Source organism: Anas acuta, chromosome 21, assembly GCF_963932015.1.
Source record: "Anas acuta chromosome 21, bAnaAcu1.1, whole genome shotgun sequence".
NCBI lineage: Eukaryota > Metazoa > Chordata > Aves > Anseriformes > Anatidae > Anas > Anas acuta.
The window spans coordinates 7082542-7105029 of record NC_088999.1 but is presented as its reverse complement, the minus strand read 5'-3'; the positions used below and the strand labels follow the sequence as shown (position 1 = coordinate 7105029).

The following is a 22488-nucleotide window of genomic DNA, read 5'->3' as shown; positions in this document are numbered from 1 at the left end:
TCCCCCCCCCCCACAACCTCCCAGCCCCTTGGTTGCATCAAAGCCCCCTTTGTGCCACCCTGCGCAGCCCCAAATAGCAGCGCGCTCACCTGCGGGGGGGGGGGGGGGCTGCATATTAATAACCCCCCTTCCTCCTCCTCCTCCTCCTCCTCTTCTTCCTCCTCCTCCTCCTCCTCCTCATCCCTCCGAGCCCTCCGCCAGCCGCACTCAGCTCCCCGCAGCCCCCACCGAAGCCCCACCTCTCGGTGCCGGCCGCCCCCCCACCATGGCCGGCCGCAGCTTTGGGCTCTCGCTGCTCCTCCACGCCTGCCTCTGCCTGGCCCAGCTCGTGAGTTGTGTCCCCCCCCCCCTCCCTGAACCCCCCCCGAGCTGTATTGGGGTGTGGGGGGTGCCAGGGGACCGTCCCCGTGCCCCCCCGGTGCGCCCCAATTGGGACCCCCAGCCCCGTGCCCAAAGCCCCCCCCCAGCTCCCCGGGGTGGGGTGGCACCGATCAGATTTGGGGACGTGTTTGGGACCCTCTCGGACACCCCCTGGGGATAGGAGGGGTGGGGGGGTTCCCCCCCCCCCCCAGCATCCCAAATTTTGGGGTTCGCTTTTGCTTTGCCGGGACGCGCTGCGGAGCCAGGCTGAGGGGGCTCCGGGGGGGGGGCTCAGCCCCACTGAAGGGCTCTGCGGGGGCTGGCTGAGGGGAGAGGGGTGCTGGGGGTGGGGGTCCTGGTGTGGGGGGGGGGCAAACTCACCCAGAGGTGGGGGGATAAAAATTGGGGAGATGGGATGGGGTCGCGTCCCTCGGAGCGGGTGCTGCGCTGGTCCCTTTGGGGCACGGAGCGGAGGGGAGCCCTGGGGGCCCCCCCGGTCCCGTTTGGAAATCGGGTGGGGAAGCTTTGGGAAATTCTCCTTGCTTTTTGGGAAGAATTTGGGGAAATTCTGCCTGCCTCCTGTGCCCAGGCAGCAGCTGGGATGGGTTGGGGCAGCTTTTGGGACGGGGCAGCTTTTGGGACAGGGGAGCTTTTGGAAACGGTTTGGGGCGCACAAAGGTGCCATTCACCGGGGGGGGGGGGCTCGCTCTCCCTCCCGGCCCCAAATGCAGGATTTAATTCCACGTTGAAGCCAGGGAGCCCTCGATTTTGTGAAAAAAACCCATCTCGACGTCCCATCCCTGCACATTTTTTAAAATAAATGATCCTCCAGGGCTGCGGCAGCCCCGCTGTGTGCCAGCCCCGGCTCCCGTTTATCCTCTCCAGGAACACCACGGGCTCGGGCTCCACCACCAAAACCCGCTCCCCGTTGGGATCACGGAGCTTTCTTTGTGGGGGCCGCTGCCCTGAAAACCCCAAACCGGAGGCCGGGCTGCTCGGGGGCTCCCCGGGCACGGGCTGAATGGGGCTTTTGTGCGCCGCCACACCGCGATCGCGCTCACCGCTCGCCGGGCAGCGAGCCAGCCCCAGTGCTGGGAGCTCAGCGTCCCCGTTTCACACCGGGTTTCGGGCACCTAAAACCCTTTTTGGGGGGGATTTCCCCATTCCCCAAATGTCTCCATCTGTGCCTTTTTGGGGGGCACAGGCTGGCACCAACATGCCCAGGGGGTGCCACGGGGTGCTCGCTTTTCCCTCCGGTGAAGCGTCCCCGGTGCAAGCTGGTGGCAAACCCCTCACCCCACGCAGCCCCCGACCCCAAATAATCTCCCGGGGTCTGTCTTCTCCTTCCTGACCCTTCTCCCCCTCCCTTTTCCCCGTAGCGAGGGCCACCAGGAGAGCCCGGCCCGCGTGGCCCCCCCGGTCCACCAGGAGTGCCGGGAGCGGATGGCATTGACGTGAGTGCGGGCGGCGGGGAGGGGGGGGGACGGGACTGCGGCACAAAGGGGACTTTGTGCCGGTGGCAGAGGCTCGGCCGAGGCAGGGGCTGCGGTGCCGACGGGTTCCTGCTCTGCTCTGCTCCAGGGCTGGGCTGTGGGGCCCCCCCTGGACCCCCCCGGAGCATCCCCGTGGCTCTGGGCAGCGCTGGTGGCAGCGGGAGCTGGCACCTGGGGACAGCTTGGGGACAGCAGGCTGGAGCCTCCTGGGGAAACGGGGCCTGAAATGGGTTTTTTTGGGGAGCTTTTGGTCCATGGTGCTTGGAGCTGCCCTGTCTGGCTCCAAGGATGGGTCCTGCCCGGTGAGGAGGGGGATTGGGGGCAGCAGGACCCCAAGGCTGGGTGGCCGAGGGTGGTGGCAAGGGGCCGAGGGTCCTGGAGCGTCCCCGGGGCTGTGGGGTGGGAGCCTGAACAGAGGGGAGATCTGTGAGCCTCCCAGGGCCCTTTCTCCCTCCCCGAGCTCCACCCCGGCCCCGGGTGGTTTATTTTTTTAGTGCTATTTATACCCTAAAACCGCACCAAAGCCCTCTCTTTTCTCACCTCCATCCCCATCCTGGCCCCGGGAGCCTTGCGCCGGGTTTGGGAGGCGCAGAGCTGGTCCCGAGCACCCCTCACTGCGGGGTCCAGCTCTGTAGGGTGACAGACCCCATTGGCAACCTTCCTCCTTTTCCCCAGGGTGACAAAGGCTCGCCCGGAGCCCCCGGCTCTCCGGTGAGTACCCGTGTGTCCTCCCCCAAGCCCCCCGGTTGTCTCTCCCCTCCTGGAGGATCCCTTTCTAATTCGCACCGTGGCCGTTTTCTTCTCCAGGGTGCCAAGGGGGAGCCGGAGCCCCCGGTCCCGATGGGCCCCCAGGGAAGCCGGGCATCGACGTGAGTACCCAGCCCTCGTCCCACGGCACCGCAAGCACCTGGGGTCCCATGGGGGGGGCTGCAGGATGGGGGTGCTGGGGGCGTGGAGAAGCCCTGGCACCCTTTCCTCGGGAGCACGGAGAGGTTCCGGGACACGTTTCCTCCTCCTCAGCCACAGCGCCCGTCCCGAGCTCGTTTCTTCCATCCACAAATCTCATGGCTCAGCAGGAGCCCCCCCGGTGGCACCCCCGTGTCCCCGTTGTCCCCTTCCCAGCAGAACGGGGGCTGCCACAGCCGGGGAGAGGGGCTGGAGCCTCAGCCCTGCAGTGGGGTACGGGGGGTGCATGATGGGTTTGGTGCCTCCCTCCCGAGCACGGCGCTGAGCACGTCCACGTCTGCGAGCATCAGACCTCTCCACCTTCTTACCAGTGGGAAACCCAAACTCTTTAGGGTCTCTGGATGTCAATTTGTAAACCTTTTAGGGTTTATTTATTCCTCAGTAATAAATAAGGACGGCGACGTCACCGCAGGCACGCGTTACTGCCCCAGGGTCACTGTGGTGGTGCTGCCCCAGCTCCCCTGTGCCACCCGGCTTCGCCACAGGCACCAGCCCCAATTTATTTTGGGACGTGTTCGTGGCCGAGTGACAAAGAGAAATCCCCACCCCCAGCCCCCCACCATGGGAACAACCCCAGAAAAAACACGGGATGCTGGAGAAGGACTCGGGGCGGGCGCAGTGGCAGTGACCTCCTGCTCTCTCTCTCCTCTTGCAGGGTCTCACGGGAGCAAAAGGGGAGCCTGGACCCATGGGGGGGCCAGGACTGAAGGTAAGGGTGGGGAGCATCACCCCAGGGCCCCCATTTGCCCCCTCCTGCAGCGAGTGGGGTCCTGGCCAGGCTGGGGCCATCCCAGCACCATGGAGGGGACGCGCGGGTGCAGGAGCGGGGTAATGGAACGGGGCAGTGCCAGGGCACGGGGACGGGATGCTGGGGGGGGGATTTAGCAGTTGTCACAGCAGCAGCAGGGGGCTTGGCAGGGTGGGCCAGACCCTCAAATCTTCCCTTCTGTCCCTGCAGGGCCAGCCCGGACTCCCAGGGCCACCGGGGCTCCCCGTGAGTATCCACGTGTCCCCTGGGCACCGCGCGTGATGCGCCCGCTCCTGCCTCCAGCACCCACAAACGGGGCTGGAACAGAGCGGGGACAAAGCCCTGACCCCCCCCCAATGCGCCCCGCACGGAGCAGGGCTGCTGTCGGGTTTGGGGGGGCAGCAGATTTGGGCTCACCGTGTCTCTTCTTGTTGCAGGGCCCCTCGCTGCCAGGACCGCCCGTAAGTGCTGTGCTTGGGTCGGGGCGGTCGGCCAGGCCCCCGGTTTGGGGGGGTGCTGCCGGAGCTCAGACCTCAGCACTGCCAAATGGGGGTTTTGGGGCTCCCCCTCCTGAATGTCTCTCTTCTCCTTAAGGGGCTTCCAGGCCAGGTTGGACTCCCCGGGGAGATCGGAGCGCTGGGACCCAAGGTGAGGGGGCTGCAGGGAGCGCAGGGCAGGAGCCCTCCCTAAACCCATCTCAGCACTTTGGGGGCACCTGGGGCAAACGTGGGAGACCCCATAATGTGCGTGAGCATCCCCTACAGCGGGAACGGGCTCAGCACCCGCAGCCAGGTCCCCCTGCACCATCAGCCCCCCAGTTCCCAGCCAGGGGTGCCCCCGTTCCCAGTGGGACAGCCGGGGTCCCTGGCGCTTCGTCTCCCCTCTCCGTGCCAGCTCTGGCAGTTCCTGCTGCCCACCCAGCCCTAAATAAATCCCCTCTCCTCGGGGTTCTTTCCTAGGGTGACCCAGGACCCGACGGCCCGCGGGGTCCCCCAGGCCCCCCAGGAAAACCCGTGAGTATCCGCCCGGGCGCAGCTCCAGCCTGTGCTGCAGCTCCACAGGCACCAACCTCCCTCCTGGGTGCCACATTTACCCCCCCCCCCCCCCCAAATATCTGCTCCCATGGGTGCTGACGGTCTCCTTCCTCCCCCGCAGGGCCCCCCAGGACACATCCAAGGACTGGAGGGCAGCGCTGATTTCTTGGTGAGAGCTGCCCCCACCTCGCCCCCTCCAGCAGGCTTTTATGGCTTAACGGCAGCTGGGAGAGCATCCGCTGGACGGGCCCAAAATTCATCAGGAATTTGGTGCCTGGGGGGGGGAGCAGGGGCCCAAAATGCGGTGATGCTGGGGGCGGTGGGCTCCTGCATCTCCCAGCCTTGACTTTACACACATGAGCTCATATTTTGGGCAGCAGCGCCTGCGCACGGCTCCTCCCCAACCCAACGTGTGCTTTTTTTTTTTCTTTTTTTTTCCTCTTTTTCTTTTTTTCTTTTTTTTTTCAGTGCCCGACCAACTGCCCGCCGGGTCCCAAGGGCCCCCAAGGACTGCAGGGACTGAAGGTGAGGAACCCCTGGAGCCAGCGGGGTGCAGCCAGGGACTGTCCCTGAAGCGATGCGCACGCACGGAGCCGGCTGTGGGGTGCTGAGCCCCGGGGCATTGCTGCCGGGGGGGGGACACGGTGGGCAGGGTGGCTCTGGGGAGCTCACCCCCTCCTCCTCCTCCTCCTCTTCCTCGCCTTTAGGGACACAGAGGTCGTCCCGGTGCCCTGGGAGAGCCCGGCCAGCAGGGCAGGCAGGTGAGTGGGGCTGAGCATCCCAGCAGGGAATGGGGTGGGCGATTTGGGGAGCTGGGGGTGAGGGCGGTGGGGAGAGGAAGGGGGAAGGTGAGGGAGGAGGTAGGAGAGGAGGGTGGGGGGTGATCTTCCCATGGAGGATGGGGCTCTGTGCTCCCTGGGGAACCTGGCTCCATCCCATCCCATCCCCATCCCATTTCAATCCCATCCCCATTTTGCCCATCCCCATCCCATTCCCATCCCCATCCCCATCCCATCCCCAAACCATCCCCATCCCATCCCCATTTCCATCCCATCCCATCCCATCCCATCCCATCCCATCCCATCCCATCCCATCCCATCCCCAAACCATTCCCATCCCACCCCATCCCCTTCCAGGTCCCAAGGGAGGGGTCCCAGCCCCCCCAGGACGTGTCACCCTGGCGCTCACCCCTCTTCTCCCCATCCTTTTCCAGGGTCCCAAGGGTGACGTCGGCGTCTCCGGAGAGCAAGGCATCCCAGGCCCTCCAGTACCGTATTTATTTCTCTTTGCTGCTCTTCTGGGGTGCTCGGGGCTGTATAGGGGCTGGGGGGGGGGGCGGTTTGTGCCCCCAAACTTGGCGCACGTGGTGTCGTGTCCCTGCACCAACCCCTGGGACCAGGGCACAGCCACCATCCCCTCACCCCCATCCTCCCAGCGATGGAGCTGCCACCCCTGGGGGGTCCCAAAAGCTGACTGGATGACCTGGGACAAATCCCCCGTTCCTTCTGAGCCCCCCCCCAGCCCACCCCAACCGGGGCTGCGGTGCCCAGCTCGCTGCGGGGACGCGGGGATTAAGCTGGGAGCCCCGCAGAGCGCTTTGAAGATGCAGAGCAATTACCGGGCTGAGCCCCCCGACCCCCCCTCTGCAGCAAAGGGCAAACCTGCTTTGAAGCCCTGAGCTTTTTTTTTGGGGGGGCAGCCCCGTTTTGGGGCCGCTGCTGTGATTGGAGCGACAGCTGGAAAGAAGCCTGCTGGGCTCTGGCGGAATTAGGGCGAAAACTCCTCGAGTTTGGCAAAAGTGGCCAATTTCCCACATCAGATTCTGCTTTAATTGTGCCCCCCCCTCCAGGTGCTGCTGGCAGCTTCCAGCTGAACCCGGATTTTTTTTTTTTTTCTCCCCCCCAGGGACCACAGGGCCAGCGGGGCTACCCGGGGATGGCAGGACCCAAGGGCGAGACGGTAAGCGCCGGAGGGGGGAGGCAGGGCAGGGGCTGGGGGCTGCTTGCCAGGAGCACCCCCAACCCAGGTATTCGGCCTCTGGAGGTGCCGTTAATGGGGTCGGAGCTGGGCTGGGAGGAATCCCCCCTCCGTGCTCTCTTTGCAGGGTCCTGCTGGCTACAAGGGGATGGTGGGGACCATCGGCGCGGCCGGGCGGCCGGTGAGTGCCCCCTCGCTTCGCCCCGGGTGCGGGTGGGTGGGTGGCACCGTGCCCCCCCGCTCAGCCCTATTATCCCCCCCCGTAGGGCAGGGAAGGCCCCAGAGGACCTCCGGGGGACCCGGGTGAGAAGGGAGAGCTGGTAGGTAGCCCACGGGCAACCCAAATGTCCCCGTTCCCCCAGCTTGGCACCACTCCCTGGTGCGGAGAGGGGCTCTCCGGGCACCCCCTCCCTTTCCATGCCCATCAGCCCCATCCCCTGCACTGAGAAATCCCCCCCCTGCTCTCTCCCACTGTAGGGTGGCCGTGGGATCAGGGGTCCCCAAGGAGACATCGGCCCCAAGGGGGAGAACGTGAGTACCTTTGGCAGCGCCCTGAGCCAGGAGCAGCCTCTCGGTGTCCCCCCCTGTCCCCTCGGGGCCACCTCGTGTCCTCGCACCCCGGCTCGGAGGGGGGCACATGGGGCTGCTGGGCTCCTTCCCCTCCTTTCCTGGCCATTTGGGGGTGTCAGACCGAGCCCCCCCCGTCCCCTTTTTGCAGGGTCTCCCAGGCATCGATGGCAAGGACGGCACCCCGGGCATCCCCGGCGTGAAGGTGAGGGGCTGCGGGGGGGCTGCGGGGGGACCAGCACCCGCTGCTCCTCCTCCTCCCAGTATATCACCACTGGAAATACTGGGAACGGCGACTGGCTTGGGTTCCTGGCCCTTGTGGGATCGGGGACGGGGCTCCCCGTGTCCCACCGTGGTGCCCCCGTTTGTGCCGTGGTGGTGACATCCTCCTCCTCCCCGCAGGGCAGCGCAGGACAGCCCGGCCGCCCGGGGCCTCCGGGACACCGGGGACAGGCTGTGAGTAGGGGAAACCCCCCCAAAAAAGGGGTTGGGGGGGGTGCTGGGTGCGGGGCCAGCACCCTGTGGGGACGTCACCCCCTAAGGATGGGGTGCGTGGGGTCTGATCCTGCCGTGTTTCCGCAGGGTTTGCCGGGCCAGCCGGGAAGCAAAGGTGGCCCAGGAGATAAGGTGGGTGTGGGGCTGAGCCGACAGCCTCGTCCCCCTCCCGTGTCCCCCTCCTGCATCCCCTTGGGGGGGGGACAGGGACCCGATGCTGAGCGCCTCTGTCTGTCCTCAGGGCGAAGTGGGTGCTCGGGGCCAGCCAGGCATCACCGGTGCGCCGGGGCAGCTGGTGAGTAGAAACCCCAATGACCCCCCCCCAGCAGCACGGGGCCGTGTTTCCCCCTTTTTTTTTTTTTGCAAACCCCTCTGGAGCCCACGGGCTGCATCTCAGCACCCCCATCGCACCCCCTGGGACCCCAGCCCTGGCTCCAACCCCTCCGTGGCCACGCTCTGCAGCCAGCAGCCGCCCCTCCGAGGCTGGGGGGGCACCAGGAGGGGGCCGTGCACCCCCTGCCAAGGACAAAGGGCTCACGATGGCACCTGCCAGCCTAAAACACCCCTAATCTGGGTGTTTTTCCTTTTTAGGGTGAACCCGGCCCCCGTGGTGAGCAGGGACCGCAGGGTGTCCCCGGGCCAAAGGTGAGTGGGGGGCACTGGGGGGGGGCTGTGGCCATGCCGGGCACTGCCCCTGACCTTATTCTCTTTACAGGGTGATCGGGGTGAGCGTGGCCTCGTGGGTGCCCCCGGGGAGCAGGGCAGAACGGTGAGCACATGGGGGGGGGACACGGGGTGTAGGGGGGGGATGGTTTGGGGCAAGGCTGGAGCCGCGGCTTTGATCGCAGTGGGGTGAGGGATTACCCAGCAGGGGGAATAGTGCTGGGATTAGCAGCCCCCAGCCCCCTGGGGGGGCAGGAATTTCCTCCCTGCCCTGCCAGAGCGGGGCAGCCGGCGGGGTGAGCGCTTGGCCCCTTTTGGGAGGTTTTATAGGGTGGGAAATGGCCCCGAAGTGAGCTTTGTTCTTATAGGGACGGGGCCCCTTCCCTGCAGAACCCCCCTGGCTCACGAGGGTGGAGCGGGGGCTTTGTCCTCCTCCCGTCCTGCCCTGTGACCCCACAGCTGTGGGATTTGGGTCGGGTTGGGGTGGTGGAGCTGATGCTCAGCTGGGGGCAGAGGATGCTCCCCAGGTTTGTGCCATTCATTTCCCTCTTTTTCCTTCTCTTTCCTCAATTTCCAGGGGCCCAAGGGCGAGCAGGGGCCACCAGGAATCCCAGGACCCCAAGGCTTGCCAGGAGTCAAAGGAGACAAGGTGACGGCTGCAGGGCCGGGGGGAGGCACCGGGGGGGGGCTTTTAGCAGCCACTTGGTGCTCGTGGGGTGCACCCACCCCGCAGCTCACCCCCTTCTCTCCTTCCTCCAGGGCTCCCCAGGGAAAACCGGCCCCAAAGGTGGCATCGTGAGTACCCCCCCGCGTGGAGGAGCAGCAGCTTTAATGCAGCAGGATGGGGAGGGGGGGGGATTCAGTGCTGGTGGGGGTCTCACAGCTTTGTTGTCTTTGCTTTAGGGTGACCCCGGCGTCCACGGCCTCGCGGGGGTGAAGGGCGAGAAGGTAGGGGGCAGGAGTGACCCTTGGGGGGGGTGTGGGGTCAGCTCTTGGGGGTCTGTGCATGTGCCCCCCCCCAGAGCACTGCTAAATGCGTGCTGCTTCCCCATAATCCTGCATCCTCTGTCCCCAGGGTGAATCGGGTGAGCCGGGACCAAAGGGGCAGGTGAGTGAGCAGCTTTTGGGGGCGAGCAGAGCCCCGCACCCCACTGCTGAGCATCCCCAAGGGACCCTCACCCCGAGCCCATCGTCCTCCATGGACCCGGCGGTGACCCTAAACCCCACGCACACCCAGCGTGGGGCTGAGCTCAGCACCCCTGACCCTCTCCATCCCCTTGCAGCAAGGTATCCAGGGCGAGCTCGGCTTCCCCGGCCCCTCGGGGGACGCGGGCGCACCGGGTGTGCGGGGCTACCCGGGTCCTCCTGGCCCCCGAGGACTCGTCGGGGAGCGCGGCGTGCCGGGGATGCCCGGCCAGCGGGGCGTAGCGGTGAGTACCCCAAAAACCCACACCCCAAAAACCCACGGCCACCCCGCACCTCCTGCGCCCCCACCCAGGAGGTGATTTGGGGACATCGGTGGTGTCTCGGTCATTTTCTGACCTTCCCTTAGTGACTGCTTCCTCCGGGCAGCTGGAGCTGAGCTGATTATTTCAGAATAAGCCCCACTCTGCAGCTCGTTGGAGCCCCCCTTTCCAGAACAGAACAGCTCAGCTCTTTCTTTTCCCCTCCATACATAAAATCAGCAGATTTAGGTCCAAGCGCACCTTTGCAGCCTTTTCTCTTATTTCCCAGAACAGAATTTTTCCCTCTAAGCCCAATTTTAGCTTCCTGCAGCCCCATTCTGCAGCTGGAAGGTGGCGAGCAGGTTGTAGGGCCGGCCCAGCACGAGGCTGGAGCACCTCTATGGGGGCTGAACGGGAAAAAAAAAGGGTCGGGAAGGGGGTGAGGGCGCAGGGAGGTGCTTTGGGCTGGGGGAGCAGGACAGGGCTGGCTCTGGTGTGATGTCCCCTCATGGTTCATCCCTCCTCTTGCTGCCCACAGGGCCGGGACGCCGGGGACCAGCACATCGTCGACGTGGTGCTGAAGATGCTGCAAGGTGAGGGGGGGGGCACAGGGCACCCCATGCACGCACACCCCACGGGCAGGACCCCACACCATATCCCATCCCACACCGGCCCCTCTCTGCCCTACAGAGCAGCTGGCGGAGGTGGCCGTGAGCGCCAAGAGAGCTGCCCTGGGGGGAGCCGGTGCCATGGGCCCCCCCGGACCACCCGGACCCCCGGGTCCACCTGGGGAGCAAGGCCCACACGGCCCCATGGGACCTCGAGGTGTCCCCGGCATCCTGGGGGCCGCCGGGCAGATCGGCAACATCGGACCCAAAGGTAGGTGGTGGGTGGCAAGGGGTGAACAAAGGGGTGATGTGTTTGGGGGGGGCTCTGTCGGGGTAAAATAAACCCCCTGCAGCATCCCCATGCTTCCTGCTGCAGCTCCGTCCATCCCTTCCCTTTTTTTTTTTTTTTTTCTCCCCCCCACAGGAAAGCGTGGAGAGAAAGGTGAGCGGGGAGACATCGGCCGCGGACACCCAGGGATGCCGGGACCCCCAGGGATCCCAGGTGAGCCCCTGGGGACACCCCCAATCCTAAGCAATGGATAAAACCAGGCACTTTTGTCCCACTCCTGCAAACCTGGGCAGATTAATCCCACAAACCCTACCCCATGGCATTGCCAGCTGTGGGGGCAGCGCGTCCCCACACCAAAGGTGCTGGGAGCTGGAGCTGAGCCCCCCAGCTCACGGCCACGCTCCCCTCGCAGGTCTCCCCGGCATCCCCGGCCACGCTCTGGATGGCAAGGACGGGGAGCGGGGTCCCCCAGGAGCCCCGGGGGATGCTGGCCGCCCCGGTTTACCCGGCCCCACGGGGTTACCGGGTTTCTGCGAGCCGGCTGCCTGCCTCGGAGCCTCTGCCTATGCCTCGGCACGCCTGACGGAGCCGGGGGCTGTCAAGGGACCCCTGTACTGAGGGGACCCAGGGACCCAAAACTGCAACCCCCTAGGAAGCCACCTCCGCGCCATCCTGGCCCCGAGGGCTGCACAAAATGGGGAGCCCATAGGAGGGAGGGTGTAGGGTCAGGGGGACCCCCAGTTAGGGGCAGATCCCCACCCCCCAGCAGCTGGGGTCGGGGTGAGGAACAAAGGGACATCGCCCCCGTGCCCGTCCTTGGTGCTGGGGCTCGCCCCCGGCCCCTCTGCCCCTCCCTGTGCCCATCCCAAAGAAATAAATCGATTTTTATACAAACCCTCTCGCTCTGGTATGTCCTGTTTGGGGCTGGAGGGGAGGGGTTGGTGCTGATTCCCCCCTTGTCTTCCTTTTTTATATATATTTTTTTTTAATTAAAAAGCAGAAATTGTGGTTTGACTATTTAAGATGTGCCAGAGCCAGCCTTGTCCACTGCCGGGCTCAGGCAGCTGTAAATCTGTGTAAAATAGGATTATTTTATAACGATGAATAGGAAACCGCCAACTTTTTAAGAACTGGACAATAAAAAGGAGATGGATTGGTAACGAACTGAGACAATGCGTTGATTTCCTTGAATCAAAACAAGTCTGTGCTGGGTGCGTGGGGGGGGGACGTGGTGGGAGGTTCGCTTTTCTCTCTCCTCAAGGCTCTTCCTTGGGCATCTCCATTGCTTTTTCCCTTCCCTGGGGACAATTTTGGCCTCTCCATCAGTTTCTTAAGTGAGGGCTGCTCCTTTTTTCCCCTCTTTCACCTCTGCAAAAATGCACAGTGATTTGTCCCCCTCGATCACTCATGGTCAGTGGCTCCGTGGGGCTGAGCAAAGCCACCAAAAACGGGTCGGGCACCCCCAAACAGCACCGAGCCCTTCCCCATCCCACAATTAGCAGCACCGAGGGGGGCATCGATCCCCTAACAGCTCAGGAGGAGCCCACAGCTCTCCCCAGATCCCCCCCTCGTTATTGCCATTGGCAGCAGGAAGGATGAAAGCAGCGGGAGCCATGGGGTTTCGCTTCGCAGGATAAACCCAAATCAATTTATTGATTAGCAGAGCACGTTCGGCTTGGCACGGGAACAAACCCCCGGGTGCCGCAGTCCCATGGGGGCATCATCCCAGCACCACGGGCAAACGGGGCCACGGCTCATCCCCACCCGGGTGCACATCCCCTGGGGGGGCTGATTTGGGATTTTGGCAGCTCCAAACCCAGGCAGAGCCAGCGCCAGGGGCTCGCCATCCCCACACACACCTGGCCCTACAGCAGGGGGTTTCCCATATGGCTCCTGCCTGTCCCCAAAAAAATGCCCCGTGCTCCCTTCCCTGGGCCCTTTGCAGGTTCAGTGGCGAGGCAGCAGCTTGCAATCAGCTAACTTTAAGGGGACTTTTTTTTTTTTCCCTAATTTGAAGGGAATTGCAAATGTTTTATTCGCAAGCTGGAATTTAATCAGGAAATTAAGGCAGCTGCACTTCAACCGGGGGCCAGACTCCGCTTCCATCCAAAACGCGCTCCGAATCTGCCTCTCCCCTCAGAGCCCTCGTAAATATTCACCCAGTAACGACCAGATCGGATACTGGGGTGGAACTGGGAGCTGGAAAAGGGGCTGCTGGGGAAACCAAGCAACCGCGGAGCCCCCAGCCCCAAACGATCCCCGACCGCTGCGAGCGGGGTGCCAAACACCGGCCCCCCCTCGGGCTCCCCAAATCGCTTCGGGACGGTCCCGGGGAGCCTCCCCCCGAGGTGACAGAGCTCCTGGGGGGGGGACACCGGGCTCGGGGGGGGCTCCAGCCGGCCCCGAGCCGCCAGAGGGAGCCGCCTGCCTGCGCAACGCCCCGGCCGCGGCTCTGCCCGGTGGGGATGGGGCTCGGAGCCACCCCCCCGGGGGGGCTGCAGGAGGCTGGGAGGGGGCTGCTGAGCACCCCCAGGGGTCGTCCCCGAGACGGAGCGAGGAGGTGGGTGGGATCTGGAGGCATCCAAGCATCAGCCGCTGAGTTTGTCGCAGCCTTCAGAGCAGAACCAGGCTGGGGCTTACACTGGGGTTTGTCAAAAAATCATCTCCTGGGCTCCAAAAGCTGCTCCCGAGCCTGTAGGTGCAGCTCCAGAGGTGTGAGGGTGTGGGGCTCACCCTGCATTTTGTCCTCAGGCTCACCCAATTTGCACCCCAGAGTCAGCACCCCGGGGTGAAGCTGCTCCAGCCTCCCCCAAACCCAGCTGAAAGCAGTGGCCAAAGGGGGAAAAGCCCTGGTTTGAGCACCCAGACCCCTTCACAGCTGGGGGAGCACCACCCAGGGGGGGTTTCTACCCACCAGATGGATTTGCTGAGCTGGAAAAAAGCTGCTTTAGGTAGGTGGGGTGAAGTGGAAGGACTCAAGGCAGGTCCCTGCAGGGCCACAGCAGCCCTCCCCAAAAGCTGCAGCTTTCCTTCTAATTTAAAATAAACAGGGAGCCTGATTTTTGGAGTAATTTGGGGACCTCTGATTGCTGCAGGATGGCAGTGGGTGGCTGCAGGTTGCATTTTGCCATGCACACCCCTCACAGGGAGGCAGGGAAGCAGCTCCCAGCCCTTCCCAAAGCCCTGCACACACCAGGGGAAGAGAAAATCCCCAGCACCCAGAGGCACAGACCCTGTACGCCATCCCAGGGACGTTCCCGTGGCACAGGGGCAGAGCTGCCACCTGAATAACTCAGGGCAATGAGATAAAAGTTTCCCTGCACCAGCCGATGCATTGATTAGCCCAAATTGCCTCCCTCACCCTCAGGGAGGTAGAGACGAGCTAATCACCGTTTGTTCTCTCTTGATAAATGATTAACCACAAATGAGAATATTAAATAGAGGGCTTCGGGTATGGGAACTAACAGCTGAGAACTAAGTTAATTATTGGAGGAGCCACAGAACTCCTTAGTTTTGTTCTTGGGCTATTCTTCTCCCCTCTAAAAAAAAAAAATAAAAATAAAAACAAAAAAAAAAAGGAAACTTTGTAAGATGCTGGCTGTGCTGTGTGGCCAGAAGCAGTGCGCACAGCTGGGACAACAGGAGCACAATGGGTTTTGGAAAGAAACCTTTCTGCAGGGAACCAGCCCCATCCCACTGCCTGCTGTGCTGTGGGCAGGGACAGGCAGGTGCCTGATGTACTCACAGGTGGCCAGAGGAGCTGAGTTGATCCTGTTTTTCCAAGGAAAGCCCAAAATTTGGAAACTGGCTCTACCCAAAAAGTGACCAGACTCTTCCAAGACCAGGGAAGAGCCGATACAGGGTCTCAGGGAATTACCTTTGTTAACAACCCTTTCAATTAAATTGAATGGTGACCCTGGTCAGTATAATGAGGCTGGAAAAATCTTATTAAAGGCCAAATTAGAGGAATATGGGTGAGCAAAATCAGGCTGGGCGAGGTGCAGGGTGCTCAGGGTGAAATCCTGCCCCGGCTCAGCACCCATCCCAGGGCAGTTTGGTGGCAGCGCTCCCCAGGATGCGATCCCATAGCCCCTGAGCCCTCGAGGGGGTTTTGGGGCCCGCAGCCCCCAATTCTCCAGCCTCAGCTCGTGGTGCCAAGCCTGGCACAGCAGCGGTGACCCCGAGGGTGCCCAGCTCCTGCGGGAAGGGGTCCGAAGGCTGCTCTGCCACGCGGCAGAGGGGCAGGGCCGTGCTGACAAAAGGCTGATTTAATTACTAGAATTGTTCTGATTACAGCCTGCAAACACTGTTATCTTGTAATTATTGCCAAGAACATGCCATTAGTACATGATTAAACACAACGTCTTGTGGGCTGCTGGCTGATTGTCTGATGCCTTCTGAACTTAATTGCTTCGCGCTGGTGGAAAGCGACCAAAAGGATGGAGCCCAGCGGGGGCTGGAGCCGATGGACACCCCCACAAAGCAGGACCCTCAGCTCCCACCCCAAATCCAGGCTGCTCAAAGTGCCAAAAACATGCTCAGCACCCCAGCCCCTGCACCCCTCAGCCAGGGGGGAGCAGGGTCAGGATCAGAGCCTCGCTCCTCTCCTTGCTCTGTCAGACGCCACCTGTGCTAAATTCATCTCCATCAGCTCACAAGCAGAGGGCACCAGCTTCATCTCCCTTCAGCAGAAAGGAAAAACCCAAATATATTTGGTGGCACAGGGTGTCTGGGAGGGCACCAGGTCCCAGCAGGATGAGCCCCACGCTCAGGGTCCTGCCCATGCCCCCTGGCAGCACGGTGCTGCAGGGAGCTCGGTCTCCTTCCAGGAAAAAAAAAAAAAAAAAGAAAAAAAAAAGAAAAAGAAAAAAACCAGCAGCTTTCTGCCTCAGGGTCCCCTCGGCACCTCTCACACACTGTCACCCTGCCCGGCTGACAAGGACACACAAAGCAATCCTGACATCTCATTAGCAGGATTAATTCTTGACCTCGTTCGCCTCTCGGAGGAGAGCTCAGCACTTCTTGGTGTCACAGCACAGAGCCCTGCTCCTCCAGCTGGGGCTGAGCAACCAGGCAATCGGGCTCCTGGCCCTCCCTCCCCATCCCTCCTGCTCACAGCCCTTCCCCACCTCCCTCCCCCACCATTCAGTACCTGCTCCTCCCCAGAGGACTGCATCTCCCTGCAGCCAGCACATCCCAGGCTCACACAGCTTTTAAACAGAAAAAAAAAAAAAAAAAAGGGGATTCCTTGGTGCAGGCTCTGTTAGCTGGGATCTGCCCCCAAAAAAATGGGGCTGCTCAGCCGGGTGCATTTATACCAGAGCAGCCCCAGGTGGGTGGTGGGGGAGCACCCAGGTGCTGCAGGGGAGCCGTCAGCCCCGTAATTGCTTTTAGGATGGGCTGTTCCCTGCCTGCTTTCTAAAAATCCCACAGCTTGCATGGTTTGGGGACAGCCGCCCTTCCCCCTTGGTCACCCCAGCTGCTGTTTTATCCCTTGGTGCATCCTCATCCTCTCCCTGCAGCGCTGGATTTGCCACCCTCCCTCATTGCATGGCATAAATAAACTCCATGTGCCAGCAACCCCACGGCAGGAAAAGGGGGAAATAACACTGGGAACGGGTCTGCTGCCTCCCCACGTAGCTCAAGGCAGGAGCACGCGGGCAGGTGGAAATGGAAAAAAACAGAGAAAAAAGGGAAACAGCCCCAGATCGAAGGGCAGGATGGGGCTGGGCTCATAGGAGGAGCAGCCCTGCTGAGCACCAGCCCAGCTCTGGCCCCCAAGAGGAGCGAGCGTTGCTCCTAAGCGATGATTTCTATTGTAATAACTTGCTCCCGTCAGCAAGCAGCCTGGCGTCAAATCCATTTTTACGGCCTGCTGAAAATGCCTTTTTCTGTGCTGCCCGAGAGGCGCCTGCTCCTTCCCTTCCTTTCTCTTCCCCTCCCTCCCAACCCAATTTTTTTTTTTTTTTTTTTTTTTTTTCCCCTGTCTTGCAGGAAAAGGAGAGGAAATCCCCAGCAGATTTGCTGTTTATAGAGTCGTGTTCAACACCAGCGAATCGATACAACAAGCGGCGCGCCGCGCCTGGAATAAACGAGGTGCCGGGCAATTCCGCCGGTGCCTGTCATGCTCAGGCACCCGCCGGATTGGAGCCTGGAACGAAACCCAAATATCTCTTTGCAGGAGTTAATTCCAGCTCCACGTTCCTCATTTCTCTCCGCCACCAGCACTGTGTTGCGCCTCCAGGTGATTTCGGCTGCGCCGGGGGAAGCACTGCTCGGTTTTTGTTCCTGTGTCCAAATCCCAAGCTCGTGGCACCTGTGAGGGGCTCAGCACAGAGGGGCCACCCCTGGGGGACCAACGCTGCCCCCAAGGGACCTGAACTGCCCCTGGGGCACTGCCCAGCCCCTGCCCTGCTTTGTCCCCAGAGCTCCCCGTGGGGTGATGGCGAGAGCGCTGTCCCCAGGCTCCTGCAGCACCTGGAGATGTGGGGTGACCAAAGCAAGGGTGGGATGTGGTTGGGGTTCCACCTCCATCTCATTCCTGGGCCTCAGATTTTAATGCAGGCACTTGGCAGAATCAGATTTGGGTCTTTGCAGTCTGCCCCCAGCAAAACCTCCTGCAGGGACATCGGTGGCACCGCACCTGCAGGGGACTCAGGGCCACGCGCCAGCTTTGCTCCAGCGATCGATGCGATGGGCACAACCACGAATCCCACCAGCAAAGGGGAATTTTTCATTAAAAGGGAACAATTCTCACTCATCACCAGCTTATAACCAGCAAAAGAGGTGTTTCCCCACGGTTTGGCTCCTGCCCCTTCCACCAACACCAGGTCTGGGCTCTCCCCTTGAGGTGCCCCATCCATTTGTGTTTCCAGGACACCTTGCGATACACCAAGGTGTATCCAGGGAGGTGCTGTAGAGGGGCCAGGGGTTATTAAACCCACAGCCAAGCCATCAATCATCGGGCCCGACTGGTGCAATATCATATTTCTTATTGATGGAATTAGCAGCGCTGAGCTCCCAGCCCGATCAATACCCTTAATAATTCCATCAAGGTCATGTCAGCTTTCATTTCCCCGGGTATGTTTTCCGAAAGAAACTCATTTCTGAAACTAAACCCCAAAGGCCTTGCCCGCATCCTGCCCAGCCACCGCTCCACGGGGCATCCGTGCCACCCCGTGCGCCCAGCTGGGGTGGGCGAGCACCCACCGGGGGGCTTTCCATGCAGAAACCTGGCTAAGTTGGGGTGCACCAAGGGTCATGGTGGGGTGCAGGTCCCCCAGTGCCACCCAGTATGTGTCCCCATGCCAAGCACAGCCAGATCCCAGCAGCTGTTGGCAGGGTGCTGGCCAAGGGAGGGTCACCACCATGCAATGCTGCAAGCAGTGGTCACAAAGAGCTCAAAACACAGATTTTTGGTGCCTCAAAGGCTCCTGGCATTTCCCAGCCACACCTCAAGGTGCTGCCTGAGCCAAAGGATTTGACGGCAGGTTAAAAATGGAATTACTGCCTGTTAGGAGCGTGTCGGGAGGCTGCTAGAGACCTCTGTGCTGGGGTTTAGGAAACATCCACCGAAATCCCTGCAGGTGCTTTGCAGGCTGTGATGGGCACGGTTTTCCTGCAGGTGCAGCAAGAGGGGCGCAGCAATAACGGGGTGAAATTATTCTTGGGGTGCCTCGGGCTGGCAGCCCTGGGGGTTGCCAGATGGGTGCTGGGGACTGGGACACATCCCAGCAGAGGTCCATCCCTGTGGATCCTCACAAAAGGCACACGGCCTTTTTTTTTTTCCTGCACAATGGTGGGATTAGGAAGCAGAACGAGCGGCTCCGTCCGTAGGCAGCGGCTTCGCTGCTCTTCCTCGTGGCAGGACGCGGGGCTGTTGGAGTCCTCTTAGAGGCTGCTCCGCGCTCTGCTGACAACCCTAATCCTCTCTCGCATCAGGGCCCTGCCATTGTCAGGGCTTTACGAGGCCCTGAATCTGCACTCGAATCTTTCCGTGTGTATTATTAATCCTGTGTCTCCATTCCTGTGGAGATGGATTTAATGAGGGTAATTATGATTTGCGAGAGAAAAACCGCTCAAGCTGCAAATAGTGCCAGCAATTCCCCTTTCCTTTCTCTCCCTGCAGCAGCAGCTCTGAAAGCACCAAGAGACACGGTGTCCTCTGCTCGGGGTGAAAAGCCTGAGGCTTTACTCCAGCAAGGAAGCCCCTGCTGATGCCCACTGATCCTCCTGTCCCTGTTCTCTGTCGGAGCTCCCCACTTGTTAAAGCAAGATGCAGCAGCAGCGGGACCCAAAGCAGCCTTGAAATACCCTGGGAAAAACCAAATCTCAAGGCTGGAGCCCTCCTGTCCCACCTGGTGCTTGCCATCCTGCTGGCTGCTGGGCAATGCAGGCACCAGGGCCTCCTGCAGACGGTTCCTCTCCTGCAGCAGCCGGGGCTGGGCCCTACCTCGTGGCTGCTGCGGGGCTCCCGGCGTGTTGGCCGCTCCAGTGGGTTCCCTCATTAACGCCAGCCTCGTTTTTTCCTGATGGATTAATTCTGCATGAGCGGCCTAGATTCTCCCCGGAGTTTCAATCAGATCTGATTTTCTCATTTCTGCTTTCTCTGGCTCTGGCTGCAACCGCACCCGGGTGCCCCGGGGGGGCACGGCACAACCCCCGGCTATGCTCAAGGGCACAACGAATCCCCGGGGGCACTGCACAGGATTCATTTTGGTGATCAGAATTACAGGCACGAGGTGTTAGGAAAGCCCAAGCCAGGCTCCTTTACACCCTTTACCAGCTTCTCCTCCTTTACACCTCCCCGGCACCCAGTCCTGCATCCCCTGGGGATTTCTGCCCACTGCTCACCAGTTTTTCTCCCCAGCCCAGCTCGGGAGCTCTCTTGCTTATTTCAGGTCAATATTTTTTCCTTGGTACCATGAGAAACAATAACGTTTTGCATTAACTCCCTGCCCTCTGCCCTGTTTCTTTCTTTCTTTACAGCCTCCATTGCATTAAATCCTGGATGTCTCAGCCACGGGGTCCGTATTTCAGAGAGCCCAACAAAGGTGCTTAGGGGGACAGCGGGACGCAAAAGGATCATTTTTTTTTCTAGGGATTTGGATCAAGATGGAGACGGATTTTCTCGGTTTGCCTCAACGTGAGGGGATTTGCATGTACATAAATAGTGGTGCAGACTGCTCGTGGTGCCTGTGTCTGCTGTGCTGCGTGTTGGTGGAGGTAAAGGCGAGCCAAAATCTAAAGAGACCGTGTCAATAGCGTTACGGGACAGGAGCAGCACAACGCTTCCCATTAAAACCCATCCTCCCATAGAGATGGATTGAAAGGCGCTCTGCTCCTCCTGGGATAAACTCCTTCCCTATCTCTAGAGAGCAGGCACAGGGGTTTCATGGCCCTGTAAATCCAGCTTCAGGGCTCCCAGCGCCAGATAAAGAACCCGCAGTGGCTGCATGATGCCGTGTGCTGAGCTGGGGTGAATTCGCTCTGCTGGCTCACGTCTGCTCCGGCGTTTTGGCAGGACACGGCTGGCCGGTGGGTTTTGGTTAGGGCAGGTACCTGGCACCCTGCTGCAGGCTGTGCAGATCTGGGATGGAGGCTGGGGAGGCTGGAGAGGATGGGGACTGGAGACTGGGGAGGCTGGAGACTGGAGTTTGGGGAGGCTGGAGGCTGGGGAAGGTGGATTTTGGGGAGGCTGGAGGCTGGGGAAGATGGATTTTGGGGGGGCTGGAGGCTGGGGAAGATGGATTTTGGAGAGGCTGGAGTTGGAGGCTGGAGAGGATGGGGACTGGAAACTGGGGTGGCTGGAGACTGGAGCCTGGAGGTTGGGGAGGCTGGAGGCTGGGGAAGATGGATTTTGGGGAGGCTGGAGGCTGGAAGCTGGAGGGTGGAGGCTGGGGAGGCTGGGGGCTTCACCCCCAACCCCACATTGCTGCTGGGGGCTCCCTGGCTGGGAGAGGGAAGGGATGCTCGGGGTACCTGCGCCCTGCATCTCCTCTCCAGCTCGCCCCCATCCCTCCCAGCTCCCCTCCTGCCCTCCCAGCTCCCCACCGCCGGGCCGAGCCTCGCACCCCGCAGCTTTGGGGCTGGGGGCGGTGGGGGAGGACGGCCCCGGCCCTGCCCATCCCCAGGCCGACGCTAGGGGGGAGCCGAGCTCCGCCGACGAGGCTGCGGCCGCTCCCCGCTCCGCAGCCTTCGGGGCGAGGCTCCCCGTACCCCAAGGGGTTTTTAGGGCTGCCCGCTGCCCCCCTGGGGCTGGGGGCGATGCCAGAGCAGCTTCTCCCTTCCTTCATCGGGAGGGGTTTTCTCGCATCCTCCTTGGGGTCTCCAGCCTCTCGCCTCGACCGAAATGACCCCAAATTTCTCTGGGTTTGGGTACGGGGACAGGGCTGTCCCAGCGCCTCTGCTCTCAGGAGCAACAGGCAGGGGCCTGCAGCCAAATGATGTGGAGGTGCCCAAAATGGGGGCATCGGCAGCCCCTGGGGGCCAGGAACCTCCTGACCCCTTCACCGATACCATGCTGAGCACCGAGCTCCTGAGAAATGGGTGTCTCGTTTTAATGCTCAGCCATCAGGTGCTTTAAAGCATTTCCTTCTCCTCACAAGCCCTCCTCCTATTTTCTAACACACTGAACTATGAAATTAGGAACGTGAGACCTTTCCGTTAGGATCTGTCCCGAGCGACGGGAGACGTTTGGCAAAGTTCAGAGCCATGGGAACGCGCTGCAGTGGCATTTTCAAATCATTAATCAGGGATTGCCAGCTAATACCTAAAATTCTTATTTTCTTGCTTACTTTCAAGTTAAGCTGTGTCTCCCTCAGTGCTGGGCTGGTGACTTGTCCTTGCACATCATCCCCAGTGCTGCCCACGCTCAGCCCTGGGTGCATTTTGCTCCCAATCCCATTGCAAGGTGCATGGAAATGATGCCGAGCTGCTGGGGCTCATTATGACAGATTAGGGAACAGGGGAAGCACTCACGCACACCTCCCCGGGAGCCTGCATCAACAGGGCCCCAATATTTAAATGTTTTCTGCATGAGGGAATTTGATGAGCCAAGGATGAGGCTTGAACCTCAAATTCTTCAGCACTGAAGCCGCAGCTCCTGCTGCTTGCCCAGAGTGGGAAAACCATCGCTGGCTCCCAGAATCACTTGTGCCCTGTTGATAAAATCAGTTTTAGAGGGCAAACACTGCAGGGCTGGGTGGTTGGGATGAAAACCTCTGGGTTTACACCCCTGGGTCTGTCTCGGGGCTCCTTTCAGCCCTGGTTCATGCACTGCACTTTAAATAATATCCCCTGAGCTTAATATCACCCAGCTGCCCCGCAGCCAGCCCCTACCTGCACCCCTTATCCCTCTCCCTGCCCCAGGAGGGTCCTTGAGGTCCCAGCACCGCACCCTAGCAGGGGTGCAGCACCTCGATGTCCCCTCCAGCACAGTCTGGGTGTCCCCAGTGTGTGCCCCCAGCCCCGCTCTCCTGACTGCTCGAGCTGGTGGCTTTTGACAGAAACCAACTCGCAGCGCACAGAGGAACGCCTCCGAAATGCTTAAAGGGAGCCAAATAAATGAATCTATAAATATCCGTGCCCCTGACTGCACGTCTCACTATCGCAGACGTTCTTTGGCACGAGAAATCCCCTCGGCCCTTTTTAGCCTGTATGTATTTAATGGGAAATTAAGTCCTAAATCCTCCATCAACGTGTTGGACGGAGGGACCCTGCCTGACGCTGGGCAAGAACTTGGCCTGCAGCCACATGCGGGACCAGGGCTCCGTGTTCCTGCAGTGGATCTGAGCAGATCTCCTCCTACCCGAGGTGATCCTGGCCCTGTTTTTACCCGGGGC

General features: G+C 61.3%; 1 protein-coding gene across 1 annotated transcript; it reads left to right on the top strand.

Annotated features, from left to right (window-relative positions):
* The first annotated feature begins 149 nt into the window (after nt 1-149).
* COL9A2 (collagen type IX alpha 2 chain) lies at nt 150-11809 on the top strand. Its single transcript, XM_068657992.1, is given in 33 exon segments — nt 150-328; nt 1740-1814; nt 2529-2564; nt 2661-2676; nt 2679-2722; nt 3475-3528; nt 3778-3813; nt 4005-4028; nt 4162-4215; nt 4527-4580; nt 4723-4770; nt 5070-5126; nt 5309-5362; nt 5815-5868; nt 6507-6560; nt 6706-6759; nt 6845-6898; nt 7056-7109; nt 7297-7350; nt 7548-7601; nt 7728-7772; nt 7882-7935; nt 8232-8285; nt 8356-8409; nt 8881-8952; nt 9063-9098; nt 9207-9251; nt 9379-9411; nt 9587-9733; nt 10287-10341; nt 10439-10627; nt 10781-10858; nt 11058-11809. Coding segments are annotated over 33 exon segments (2061 nt in total). The 5' UTR covers nt 150-265; the 3' UTR covers nt 11264-11809.
* Nucleotides 11810-22488: the final 10679 nt, after the last annotated feature.